At 39.7% G+C, this 14,693-nt stretch overlaps 1 protein-coding gene across 3 annotated transcripts in view; it reads right to left on the bottom strand.

Annotated features, from left to right (window-relative positions):
* ARAP2 (ArfGAP with RhoGAP domain, ankyrin repeat and PH domain 2) overlaps nt 1–14,693 on the bottom strand; it is a 575,623-nt gene that overhangs the window by 53,676 nt on the left and 507,254 nt on the right. For all 3 annotated transcript variants that reach the window (XM_063922313.1, XM_063922304.1, XM_063922322.1), the window contains exon 30: nt 2,385–2,467. In XM_063922313.1, the coding sequence (XP_063778383.1) occupies nt 2,385–2,467 (83 nt within the window). The remainder of the gene's footprint in view (nt 1–2,384; nt 2,468–14,693) is intronic.

A 14,693-nucleotide genomic window follows, 5' to 3' on the forward strand; every position in this document is an offset into this window, starting at 1 on the left:
GTAAACAAGTAATCAAAAGTTTAACTTTAAAAATTGTAACTTCAATACATTATAAGCCTAAATACCTTTATTTTTTCCCAAACACACCATGTACCACAAACAGTTTTTCATTATTGCTCCCCATGATATTCTCCCCAAAGCAATTACATCCTTCCTTCTACCTGCAACCAACTCCTTGGCACACATTGCCACCTCAATTACCCCCTCCCCTCTTATTAACACTCATGAGCTTTTACATATCTTCATACTTTGACAATAACAGCCACAACCTGTCACCATAAAAAACAATCACAAACCTCCTAAATTTATATTTATCTCTCTTGTTTCTGTTAGCTGGTGACATATCACCAATCTGGGCACCAACCACTTGCCCCACTCACATTTACCTGATTTGCAGAAATATAGAAATATAGCTAACCTCATAAACATCACCTGTCTCCCATCATCCTTAAAATCACTAAAATGTGCCTTATGGAATGCACGCTCTGTTTGTAACAAATTAATATCCATCCATGACCTCTTCATATCTAACAACTTCAACTTGCTGGCTATAATAAAAACATAGCTCACACAATCAGACACAGCCTCCCCTGCACCACTGTCACATAGTGGTCACCAATTCACACACACCTCCTGGTAACATTAAAGGAGGTGGGATTGGATTATTACTATCACAATCTTTCACATACAAACTTCTACCAAAGGTTCCATCACTTATATTCACATCATTTGAAGTACAGGCTATCAGTATTTACACTAATTTCACTCTACATGTTGCAGCTACTGTATATTTCACACACCTGGGCAATAAAAAAAAATTCTGGAAGCTCTTTCTGCCTGTCTCGCTCACTTCCTACCTTTGACATAACCACAATCATTATGGGTGATTACATTTTTCTATTGATAGTACAAAATTTGCTACTTATGCCTCCAAAGTACACTCACTACCCTCCTCTCTTGGCCTCTCCCAACAGACTGACTCCTCTACTCATCAGGAGGCCACTGCCTTAATCTTTTATTCACCAGACTATGCTCAGTTTCTGAATTCCCTAACACTCCTTTCCCTGTTTCAAATCACAACCTTATCACCTGCATGCTCTCCTTTATTACTTCAAACTTAATGTTATTGAAGTCCTCCAATCCTCCTCAAACCCAGAAATATAAACACAATTAATTTTGAAGAACTTTGCTCTTCTCTGCATGAACAGCTCTCCCCTATTTCTGCATTCACTTCTCCTGAGACAGCTGTATCACACCTGAACCAGAATCTAGAACTAGACATTGATGAAGTGGCTCCAACTACCTGTGATAGGCTCCATCTACTCTACAAAGGCCTAGATGTCAGCCATGGCACTTTAACTTAACAAGACACTTACAAAAACTCTCACATAAAGTTGAACATCAGTGACGTAAATCCCCTACACCAAGCGACACCCTTACGTATGAGACTATCTACCACTCCTATCATAAGGCACTGGACACTGCCAAAAAAATATATTTCTTAACTCTCATCTCTGCTCAAGCCTCTAATACCAAACAACTTTTTTAATACATTCTAAATCACTTCTCAACCCTCCCTCACCCATCCCACCAGCTGCTGTCAGTGACCTGCTCAATTTCCTATCTCAACTCTCTGGCACTTTTTCTTCATGTGATCCCAAAAATTAAGATGAATTATCAACATTCTTCTCATCCTCCTACTCTACTACATCCTCCTACTCTACTACCTCTGCTCTTGATCCTATGCCCTCACAAATAATTAAGGTCTCCTGTGATCATCCCAACTTTAACTAAAACCTGTAATCTCTTTCTCTCTACTAGTATCATTCCTTCACTAGTCAATCATGCAATGATTACTTCCATTCTGAAAAAAACCACGATCCTGACACAAACTCTCTCTTAAACTTCCATCCCAAATCTCAGCTCCCATGCCCCATCAGCACCCTTTCATGAGCAGTTACCCACATGATAACCACCACCTGCTTCCTAATCACAATCCTTCTCACATCATGTGTTGCATATTTTGATCTTTGCTACAGTCTGGTACCATTCTTTATTATTGCTATTGTATGTGTCTGCTGCAAGTTTACTGTAACCTATTACTGTATTTGTGTTGCTCCAGATGCCTTCAATAATACAGTATTAAAAAACAAAACACAATGGGAATAGTGCTGAAAACCCCACTTATGAGGTCAGCATGTCTCTGTGTTTATGTATTATATTATTACCTACCATTTTAGCAATGTTGACAACATACATGTAGAAGGTATTTGCTTTAGTTAAGAAAACAGCCATAGTGCAAACATAAAATTCACACCAAACTGTGCAATTAGCTTCAACATCTGCACACATTGAGAAATGATCTCAACTGATATTAAATGTACCTTGTTGGTGGCTTCATTTTCTTCTTGACTCCAATGTAAAGCTTACATGGTACCACAGGTAACACTTTTTCTGGCTTGATGCTCTAAGTTAAAATAAATCAAATTTTGTTAAAAGAGCAAACACTTGAAGCTTTGGAACCAAAAATGTAATATTTTTATTACTGTTGTATATCTTTGTTACTATGACTACTAGTCATTAACTGGAGGGCTAAAACAGAACTTATTACTGTAATTCTTAGTTATTTTTTTTTCTTAGTTTTTTTTTTTTCTTGTATCTTGTGCACTCTGTAAGAAAAGGGGGGGAAAAATGTATATTCTTCCTGTGGCCTGTAATCACGATCCAAACAGCTTTCTTTATTAGGCAAGATGCGGGTGTGTTGTGGGTATGTCGCATGCAGTGGCTGCGTCCAAAGATGCAAAGCCACTCACACAGGAGTCCATGTTCAGCCATAGGACTGGTGCAAGTTTTATTTATGCATACAATGGTGCATCTAAAGATGCTCCGAGATGGATTTGTACAGGTGCAGACGGAGCCACGTATTCGTGCAACTCAGAATCAGGCAAATATCTCTACAGAAAATATACAATTACCCAATTTCTGAAGGAACTGTCAATCAGGGTTATGATAAAAGATGATAAAATATGCTCACATATTTTGCTATATTTTGGCACAAATAATGGGCCCGATTTTGTTTTGGAAGCAAAGCAAAAAATAAACAAGTAACTGTTGCACTACAGATATGGCAGATGTAACATGTGCAAAGAAATTTAGATTTAGGTGGGGTGTGTCCAAAATGAAATAAAAAAAAGCGGTCTAACATTTGTGGGCTACATGCAAAAGCAGTCAGTATTTACCCTGCACACAAAAAATATAAATGTATTTGCTCCCCTTGCATGGAAACATGGGTGGTAATTCCGAGTCGTTCGCTCGCTAGCAGTTTTTAGCAGCCGTGCAAACGTTATGCTGCCGCCCACTGGGAGTGTACTTTAGCTTAGCAGAAGTGCGAACGAAAGGAATGCAGAGCGGCCACAAACTTTTTTTGTGCAGTTTCAGAGTAGCTCAAAACCTACTCAGCGCTTGCGATCATTTCAGACCATTCAGTTCCTGTTTTGACATCACAAACACGCCCTGCGTTCGCCCAGCCACGCCTGCGTTTTTTCTGGCATGCCTGCATTTTTTCTGGCACGCCTGCGTTTTTCCGAACACTCCCTGAAAACGGTCAGTTGACACCCAGAAACGTCCACTTCATGTCAATCACTCTGCGGCAACCAGTACGACTGAAAAGCATCGCTAGACCATGTGTGAAACTACAACAATCGTTGTAATAGTACATTGTGCGTGCGCATTGTGCCGCATACGCATGTGCAGAAGTGCCGTTTTTTTGCCTCATCGCTGCGCAGCGAACGAATGCAGCTAGCGATCAACTCGGAATGACTCCCATGGTTTTTTACAGATACAAAGTTACTTGTTTTTTTTTTTTTTTGCTTTACTTCCAAATCAGAATCAGGCCCAATATGCAACATCCTGAATATGTTAAACACCTGAAGTGTCATTGATTAAGGGTACTTTCTAGAGATCACCCGTAGTTATTTCTCCAAAATAAAGTTTGTGTTTGCAATTTTTACTTTGAGTATCATCACTTATATTTATATATTTCACTTCTGTCAGGTACCTCATGTAATGTTGTTTAGCCTTTTAAGGGTTTACTGTCCTTGAAGACAAGAAGTGAAATAATCTCTAGAAACCTTAATATATATACAATTGAGTTTCCAATATTGTTGATAGAAGAACAACTTCCGTATCATTAAGTTGAAACTAGAAAAATAGAAAGCACATCCCTGTTGGGAATTCATCAAATGTCCACAACAAAATTCCCAGTCAGGTATGGAATCCTTTACTGTTTCTTCATTATGTCTCAAAGAGAAAAAATAGCCACATATGTTTAGCTAGTGACACCAAGGTAAGTTTGTCTGCATACCGGACAGGTTTTCAAAGCACCTTATAAGTGGAGCACCAAGTCCAGGGATGTAGGGGATCTCCACGTCTAACAACCTCAGGGTAAGATGTATTAAGCCTTGGAGAATAATAAAGTGTAGAGAGATAAAGTACCAACCAACCAGCCCCTAAATGTCATTTTTCAAACTCAGCCTGCAACATGGCAAATAGTAGCTTTTAGGGTGGTACTTTATCTCTCTCCACTTTAATCTCCACCTCAATTTCTTAGCCCACCCCTGGTAATTTACAGTAGGTGTTACATTATGAACTGCCTTGTACGCAGTTACTTTTACCTTTGATGTTGATACACTATGAGAAGCATTTCTTTATTTAGGGTTGATGTTTGGTTGGCTTTCCACTAGGGAATGGAACCATAAGACATAAAAGTTATTGTTGATAAAACACTATATTATCTGAAGAAAAAATAGTGGGTACATCTGAAGTCACTGAAGAATCCTCTGTGTTGTGACTATCTACAAATGTAACTATTTGTATTCTCTTTGAGGCATAATAAAAAACTAATAAAGCATCTACTGAATTTCATACTTCACTGGGAATTTTATTTTGTACATTTGATGGTTACATAACAGGCATGCGCTTGAAGAAAGACTTTCCTGTTATTTGTATTACTCAGTGGTTGGAGTGTTGTTATTATTATTATTATTAATATGATTATCCTTTATTTATATGATGCCACACAGGATCCACAGCATCCAATTACAGAGTACATAAACAAATTAGCAAAACTAGAAAACAGTGACTTAGGCGGTTATCCAATTAGCAGCTGTAATTTATCTTGGTTATTTGGTTTGCTGGGGGCTATCCAGTTAGCCCCGATACAGCGCGCTCCTTCTCCCAATTCTGAGACTTATCAGGCACACGTAACATAATCCGTGATAAGTGCCCTTCCATGATATTCCATGATAAGTGCCATAAAAATACATAGGTCCGCAGCTTTTCGCAGGAAAAATGGGTGGTTTTTGTGGGACCTAATTGGTCCAATTACCCACTATCATGGGTAATTGGATACCCACCTTACACTTCAAGACAATATAGGACAAGTACAGGGTATATAAACATACTGTAGCTACATCAGCAGACGACTATAAAATAAGTATTAGAGTGGCAGAAAACTGAGGGATTTGGTGCCGTTGAAGGGAGTATGGAGTAGAAGATTGTTTAAGTTAGAGAAGGAAAATCACATGAGGCTAGAGGGCCCTGCTTGTGAGAGCTTCCATTCTAAAGGTTTTTGAGCTGCACCATTGTGCAATAGAAAATCCATTTTGTGCAGTATTTGTATTAAGTTGAAAGTAATTGGAGAGATCAAAGAATACTGTTCCTTATCCACATGTACTTAATTTAGTTTCCACATCCGTGACTTACTGTAGCTACAACTTCCAAAAGCCAATAGTGAATGTAAAATATATTTAGCGTCATATGTCCAAGTCCTAATTTATACATAATACTGTATATGATTTAATTACAGCTGCATTTACTCTACTCCCAAAAAAAAAAAGTCTTGACAGTTTGTGTTTCAAGGTGTACCCTAGAGCGTAGAAAAATTAAGTATGATATTGAACATTTCACTCTATTTCACATTACAAAAACACATTAATAACCAGTTTTACAAAAGTTATAGTTTAGAGTTTTCACTGTCACTGAAAACTAAATAGGTATTATGTTCTCTGCTTTACAGCTTAAACCTAGAATTTGCAATGTTCTGTTTTGTGTTGATTAGTGTGAATACATGGCTCTTATAACAGACCTTCAAAATGACATCCCAAATATTACAGCACATTATTCAAAACAGAAACACATGTTTTCTCACTTATTCCAGTAAACTATAGTTTTATTGTAGCATGAAAAATATATTTTCACCCTGAATAATTTGTCTGTTGCTTAAACATGTTCAGAGTAAGCCTAGATTCTTTTAGAGTAGTGTCACATTGGAATTATAAACCCACTTTTTAAGCATAGTGTCCAAATGCACGAAATCAAAATATTTAATTTGAACTACAATACTGTATATCAATCACATAGGGAATATTCTAAGATCTGCTTTACAAAACAGTCTTTTGTTTAATTATCATAGTGCAGGGGCACATATAGGTAGCGGGTTCAAAGTACCCAGCTTGGGCCCACAGTATCTTTGGACTTGGGATTGCAGGGGAGACTTAACCAGTGGCGTACAGTGGGGTGAGGCAGAGCCTTTGCCGTCATACTAACGTACTGTACATGCTACAGTTTTGACTATATAAAGTAAAGGAAAAATACAAAGAATATATTTAAAAAACAGTATCTTCTTTGTATTATTCTAATAATTTTTCTGGAGTACAAAGTCTACGGCAGTTGAGGCAGTGCCTATTAAATAATAATTTTAGATACAGTATATATATATATATATATATATATATATAAATAATAATAATTTTATTTATATAGTGCTCTTTCTCCAGTGGGACTCAAGGCGCTTTATAGACATCAAAAATAATGCACATAATACAGAAGATTTCATTAAGACAGCAATTGACAAGACACACAGACATAAAAAGAAAACCTTGAGCACACAGTAAGCATAATACAGTATTGGTGTAGGCATTTTGGGTGACAACTTCCAAGGGTTGTGTATTTCACCTTCGCAGGTACCAGGTGAGGCAGAAATCTTGGGCGCGCTGTGTTGGATTACTCTGGGTGGAATAATCTAATGCTAGAAGAGATGACATAAATGCTGACCCTAATGCTAAGAGTAGGGTCCCAACGAAACAGTCAGGTCCATGTCGTTTTTATCCCATCCACAAGTGCACCAGATGAGACAGCCATGTTGGGCGCTTTATGAAGGTTACACTGTGGGAGGTGAGCCATACAAGGGCCCAGTGCATATATGGGAAAACTGACACTTGTGTAATAGTAGTAGTAGTAGTAGTAGTAGTATGTATACAGTAGTTGCACTACAGAATTTTAATTATTTTTTTCGTTTAAACAAACCAAAAAAATCTAAATAGCTTGGATATAAATAGAGACAAAATATTTCAAATAATTTGGTGAACCAAACTGTGGAAGATTCTCTCATATCTATTTTTCAGTGTACTTATTCACGGCATACTGTTCTATATTTACAAACATTTTACATTTGCAAATTACACATTATTCACTCTTAAGAAAAAGTCCAATATTATGTACTAAGTTTGTTTATGGAGCTTAGATAGGTTCTTTCACTAAGGTACTCTTAAAAAGGAATTTGTACACTACATAATTACAGTCTTGTTCAGAGAACCTCACATTTCTGTCATCAATACATTTTATATATAAACAGACATTACCAGCCCATTGTGTGTAATCAATCATCTGGAGCTAGAATTTTGATTAAGTAGTATGTAGCCATGAGCATGCACAGAAATGCTCAGTTCTAGGCAGGAAAATTAGGTATACAGTCATAGTTTGCTGCATTTATTAAATCTCACATGCAGAGATGGATTAAAGCTATGGGGGGCCCGTGGCATTTCAGACAGCGGGGCCCTAACACAGAGGCATATACACACATATAGGTATCTCGCAGAAAGGAAGAGGCAGCGCTCGGTGGACTTTTGTATTAGTGTAAATCTGTATTAATAGCTACTAACATGAGTTTTTCATTCAGGGTAGAGATTTACACTAATTTAAAAGCCTGTGGAGTGCCGTCAATTTCTTATATTGAGCTAGGAGGACACCCTGGCATTATATATATATATATATATATATATATATATATATAAAAAATGTTCAGTATGATTTACCGATGGATGGTATACCAACAGCGGCATACTGTCCATCAGAATCCTGACAGCCCCCTCTAAAGTACCCTAAACCTCTTCTGCCCCCTACCCTAACCCTCCCTTGTTGGGTGCCTAACCCTCCATTCCCCGCTGCCTAAACCTAACCCTCTTCACTTGGTGCCTAACCCTAACCCTCCCCTTCTATGTGCCTAACCCTAACCCTCCTTCCCCAGTCCCTAACCCTAACCCTATACTTCTATGTACCTAACCCTCCTTCCCTAGTCCCTAACCCTAACCCTACCCTTCTATGTACCTAACCCTAACCCTCCTTCCCTAGTCCCTAACCCTAACCTTCTATGTACCTAACCCTAACCCTCCTTCCCTAGTCCCTAATCCTAACCCTCCCCTTCTATGTGCCTAACCCTAACCCTCCTTCCCCAGTCCCTAACCCTAACCCTACCCTTCTATGTACCTAACCCTAACCCTCCTTCCCTAGTCCCTAATCCTAACCCTCCCCTTCTATGTGCCTAACCCTAACCCTCCTTCCCCAGTCCCTAACCCTAACCCTACCCTTCTATGTACCTAACCCTAACCCTCCTTCCCTAGTCCCTAATCCTAACCCTCCCCTTCTATGTGCCTAACCCTCCTTCCCCAGTCCCTAACCCTACCCTTCTATGTACCTAACCCTAACCCTCCTTCCCTAGTCCCTAATCCTAACCCTCCCCTTCTATGTGCCTAACCCTAACCCTCCTTCCCCAGTCCCTAACCCTAACCCTACCCTTCTATGTACCTAACCCTCCTTCCCTAGTCCCTAATCCTAACCCTCCCCTTCTATTTGCCTAACCCTCATTCCCTAGTCCCTAACCCTTCCCTTCTATGTGCCTAACCATAATCCTCCTTCCCTAGTCCCTAACCTTTCCAGTCCCCTTTCGCCTGCCTAAACCTAACCCCCCCGCGGCAAGATGCCATCACGTCCTCCTGCTGAATGGATGTCCGGGATTCCAGCTGTCGGTATTGTGATGCCGGTATTCCACGCAGTGGGGCATCCCGACGCCGGTATATCGACCACCAGGATCCTAACTGCTTCATATATATATATTCTTGTACATAAAGCAAAAAGAATCTAAGATGAATAAAAATCTTAATTTTGTAACCACCTATAATGCTGGGGAAGGAATTATAAAAAAAGGCCTTAAACAAACATTGGGGCATCCTAATGATGGATACGGTTCTGAGTACGGTATTGTTCCAACATCTGAAAATTGTTTATAGAAAAGCCAGAAGTTTAAAAGAAATCCTGGCTCCCAGCATCCTAAGACCTCTTAAAACCAATAGTCAAGATTTTTGGATAAAAACAAAAGGTTTTTATAAATGCAACCATTGTTGCATTTGTAAATTTGCACATAAGGATACAATTTTTTTTTTATTTTGATTCATCTAAATCATATCAGATCAAGGACATAATGAACTGCTCTACTACTTTTGTCGTTTATATACTGGAGTGCACATGTGGATACAAGTAAGTACGTCAGTAGGACTAAGAGACCAATACATCTAAGAATACAGGAACATGTTAGAGCAATTAAAAACAGGATGGAGAAGCATTCAGTTTCACGCCATTTCAATAAACAACATAATGGGAACGTAGAACATTTAACGTTCAAGGCGATAGAACATGTCATCCTGGGTGATAGAGGTGGGGATCGCGATAACAAGTTAGCAAGAAGAGAGATGTATTGGATCCATCAACTGAATACTGTAACACCTCTGGGTCTTAATGACTACTATGAAATTGCACCTTTTTTATAATAATTTTTTTCACATTTTTTATAAATCATTCTTCTGTCTGTATACTAAAAATAGTTTATAGCATCTTAATATATCGAGAATATTATAAATTAATGAAATATATACAGTTAGATTTACGGTATTATCCCTAATTTCATCCTTGCTATTTAAATATTTAAATATTTAAAAATACTAAACTGTTCAATGTATTTGGGGATCCTTAAATATATTCATAAATATAATTTTATGTACATAGTCAGCTAACAACGGATCTTCATTTGGATTTATATTTATTATTATTTACATTCATGTTTATTCATGTTTTTTTATGTCTTATCCACTGGTACCTGTTTGTGATCATTTTTATGTTTGCTGCTATGAGCCTTGAGGATAATATACAGTTTTTCTTCTAAGGTGATAATAACTAAACACCCTGCAGAGACTACACAAAAATGGCCGCCATGGCACGAGTTTTATTAGTTTTCCAGTCCTAGATTCCGGCTGCCGTGGTTACCATTAAAAAGAAGCCAATGAGACTCCCATAATCTCTGCACAAGCGCAAACACGAGCACAGTTATATAGAGTCTATAGTCTCGGAACTAACGCAAGATTGCGGCCGCTCATGCATGTGTGGATCATATTAAAGATCACTATACATGTGCGAGATTCATATACCCCTTAGACTGAGCCGCTGGAAACATCACGAGATTGCGGCAATACCGCGCATGCGTGGTACACGTTTCCAGATGCTGGCGGCTGGGCACAGTTTACTGGTAATTATTTGTTAATACCTTACCCTATATAAAGCTTGTTTAGGCTCATGGCAGCACACATCTACCCCTGAGGAAGTTCCAGAGACAACACAAAGGGACGAAACGCGTTGGGCTACTTACCGCTACCTCCCCATTGATGCTTGCAATCAGATAAGCTTGTTATGTTTTTATAAATTGTACGGGTCCATTTTTTATGTATATTTTTATTGTGTGTGTATTTGTAATTAAAAACATTGTTGAAACAATATCACACTATCAAAGTCTCCTTCCTAATTGGGAGTTTCTTTGGTTTTAAGGTTCAGCCACGAATCCAGTTTGAAGCCTACATTTTGAATACTGGAAAGTGAGTGTACCTCTTGCCTTTTTTTCCCCTTGAGGGTTCTCTTACCCATATTATCCCATGGGTGTTGTATTTTTGTAATGCTCTTTGAATCACAGGGGACAGTAGGTGATTCTAAATGAGTTGCACCCAGCACCTTCTTTTTATTATTGCACCAAAGCACCTAGTCACTTTAAGATAAAGTGCACTTTATTCATTCATCTCACCCTCTTTTTGCCCAGAAAAAAATCATCCCTGAATGAGTATATCAGACTGGGACAGAGGTTAGAGGAAGGACCATCCCTTTTGAAAGGACCTGACAAGGGCTTGCTATTCACATGTATCTGGTACGCATATGCTATTCACTATGAGGATTTATGATGCACAGATCACTTTATAAGCACTGAAGGTGCAGGAATTTTACTATCTATGAACATTTCTAAAGGACTTATTGAAATATAGGTCAATCGAGAATCTCTGCTGCCACTGTATTTTGGAGTGCTATTATTATATGTTGTACACTATTTAAGTGATGCTTGGTTTTACATTGGTTATTGAATTTTAAGGTTGAGCGCTTTTTACACCATTTTATATATATATATATATATATATATATATATATATTTATTTATATTCAAAGGTCTGGCACTCCAGTTATTAAGTACTGCCTGACCCGGTGCCCTCACGGATATACAGTAGCATACAAGTCCTCCACTGGTGCAGCACTCTGGAATTCAAGAAGTTCAACACAACATGTTTGTCAACCTTTCAGTTTACAAAACTTTAAAACTTTTTTTTAATCTGAAACGTTGACAAACATGCTGCTCCAGTGGAGGACATAGACACATTTTATATATATATATATATATATATACATATATATATATATATATATATATATATACTGTCAGCAGCACTCCACGCCCTTCCTGATCCAGATAATACCAGTAGTAACAAACACGTGTTACTATTAATACAAATTAATACAATCATGTTACCATCAAAACAAATACCTGGGGGTTTATTTACTAATATTCGTGTTTTTGCCGTTTTTAAGGGTGTTTGAACTCAAATGGTATCGGGTGCATTTTACTGCAACTTTTTGAATCCTGATACGGTTATTCACTAAGCTGCCGAGTTTTGCACAATCGTTTTTTCCGATGTCGAAAGTAATATATTCGTAATATCAGGCAGTGTTTTACGGGAGTGATGAGTAAAACACTGCCTGACAAAACACAAGGAATCCCGGCCGGATCTGTGAGATCCGTGCAGGGCTTCATTGTGTACCTTAAAAAGTTGATTAAAGTCTTAAAAAATCTGAAAAAAATTGCGTGGGGTCCCCCCTCCTAAGCACAACCAGTCTCAGGCTCTTTGAGCCGGTCCTGGTTGAAAAAATATGGGGAAAAAATGACAGGGGTTCCCCCATATTTAATCAACCAGCACCGGGCTCTGCGCCTGGTCCTGGTTCCAAAAATACGGGGGACAAAAAGTGTAGGGGTCCCCCGTATTTTTGAAACCAGCACAGGGCTCCACTAGCTGGGGAGATAATGCCACAGCCGGGGGACACTTTGATATCGGTCCCTGTTACCGTGCCATTAAAACCCCAACTAGTCACCCCTGGCCGGGGTACCCTGGAGGAGTACCCCCCCCTCCAGCCACCCAAGGGCCAGGGGTGAAGCCCGAGGCTGTCCCCCCCATCCAAGGGCGGCGGATGGGGGGCTGATAGCCTTGTGAGAAATTGTGAATATTGTTTTTAGTAGCAGTACTACAAGTCCCAGCAAGCCTCCCTGCAAGCCGGTACTTGGAGAACCACAAGTACCAGCATGCAGTGGAAACCGGGCCGCTGGTTCCTGTAGTACTACTACTAAAAAAATACCGCAATAAAAACAGGACACATACACCGTGACAGTACAACTTTATTACATACATGCACACCAACATACACACATACTTACCTATGTTCCCACGAGGCTCGGTCCTCTTCTCCATGTAGAATCCTAGGGGTACCTGTGAAAAAAATTATACTCACATAATCCAGTGTACCTTCTGTTCTTTGTATAATCCACGTACTTGGCAAAATAATAAAACGGAAACCCGACCACGCACTGAAAGGAGCCACATGTTTACACATGGGACCCCTTTCCCCGACTGCCAGGACCCCCCCTGACTCCTGTCAAAGAGGGTCCCTTCAGCCAATCAGGGAGCGCCACGTCGTGGCACTCTCCTGATTGGCTGTGTGCTCCTGTAGTGTCTGTCAGGCAGCACACGGCACAGATACAATGTAGGACCTATGCGCTCCATTGTAGCCAATGGTGAGAACTTTGCGGTCAGCGGTTGACCGAAAGTAACCTCACTGCTGACCGCAAAGTTCCACAAGCTGCCACATCCCATGAGCTCTCCTCCCCGCAGCACTGCAGCCTGCGCGCCCAGCCAATGACTGAGCCGCAGGTTTCTACTTCACAAACTATTGGACAGCTGAGCCGTCGCTCAGCTGTCCTGTACTGTGTGCGGCACCGGCGTCGCAGCTGTTAGGGGGAGCCAGGAGCTGCACAGCACGGCGCCGCAGATCGGTAAGAGAGCTCTGATCTGTGGTGGGTGGCTGGCGGGGGGCCCACTTAGAAAAGGGGGCCGGGGGTACTTACCCCCAGGGCCCCCCCTTTAATCTGGCTCTGCTCACATGGGATAATTTACTACTCCACTTAAAATGTAAAACAGTATAGTGCTTTTTTTATTATACACCCTTTTTTTGTGGTATCTAAAGTAAACAGTTAAAAAGTTACAGAAAAAGATGTCTACTGTTAGGTTGGCGCCTTTCAAACACAACAATTTCATCTGTCTTATAGGCCCTACACATTAGACGATTTCACTAAAAGATATGACGATCTCGTTCATTAATGAACAAGATATCGAACATATCTTTCAGTGTGTAGGCACCAATGATGAACGATGGGCGGCCCCGCACTCATTCATCGTTGGTGCCGGGTCGCTTATACATGCAGGCCAATATGGATAATCTCATCCATATAAGCATGCATTGCTAAGGGGTCGGGTGACGGGTGGAGTGAGAAACTTCACTCCCCATGTCACTCCTTCTCAGCCACCGGGTCACCCGTATCGGCCGTCGGGCACCACGGCGGCATATTGCCGAATGTGTAGGGCCCATAATTCTTTGTACAGATGGTTTTACCCACAGTGCTGTTTCACTCAGGACAATACTGTAATAGCACATCAGATCTTCTACTATATTAATTTTTAGATAAATTGCTTTATTTCCACATATAAATGCATGTTGTTATAAAAAAGGATTCAGGATACATTAAATCCTCTTTGTATCACAACAGTTGTTTAGATTATTTGTGTCTATGCACTTGCTCATCCCACATTTTCTTCCTGGGGCGTCTAATAAATTAAATCTTTATGACCTTAAGGGTACTACTCACATATGATCTGTACTGCCAACCTGCATCTTTAATCAACTGAAATTAGATAACAGATGCAGCCCTAGACAGAATGAAAAATGCAAAATGTGTAAAAACATGTTATGGCTGCAACCACTCAACCACTCATTTGAATAGAAGAGGTGTGATCTTAAAATATCTATTTGGTGAGAAAAGACCAAATGCAGCAATAATCCATCTCCCATTGCCTATATCATGTAAACTTGAGGCTGGATAAAAACTA

The sequence above is a fragment of the Pseudophryne corroboree genome, chromosome 1 (genome assembly GCF_028390025.1).
Source record: "Pseudophryne corroboree isolate aPseCor3 chromosome 1, aPseCor3.hap2, whole genome shotgun sequence".
NCBI classification, from domain to species: Eukaryota; Metazoa; Chordata; class Amphibia; order Anura; family Myobatrachidae; genus Pseudophryne; species Pseudophryne corroboree.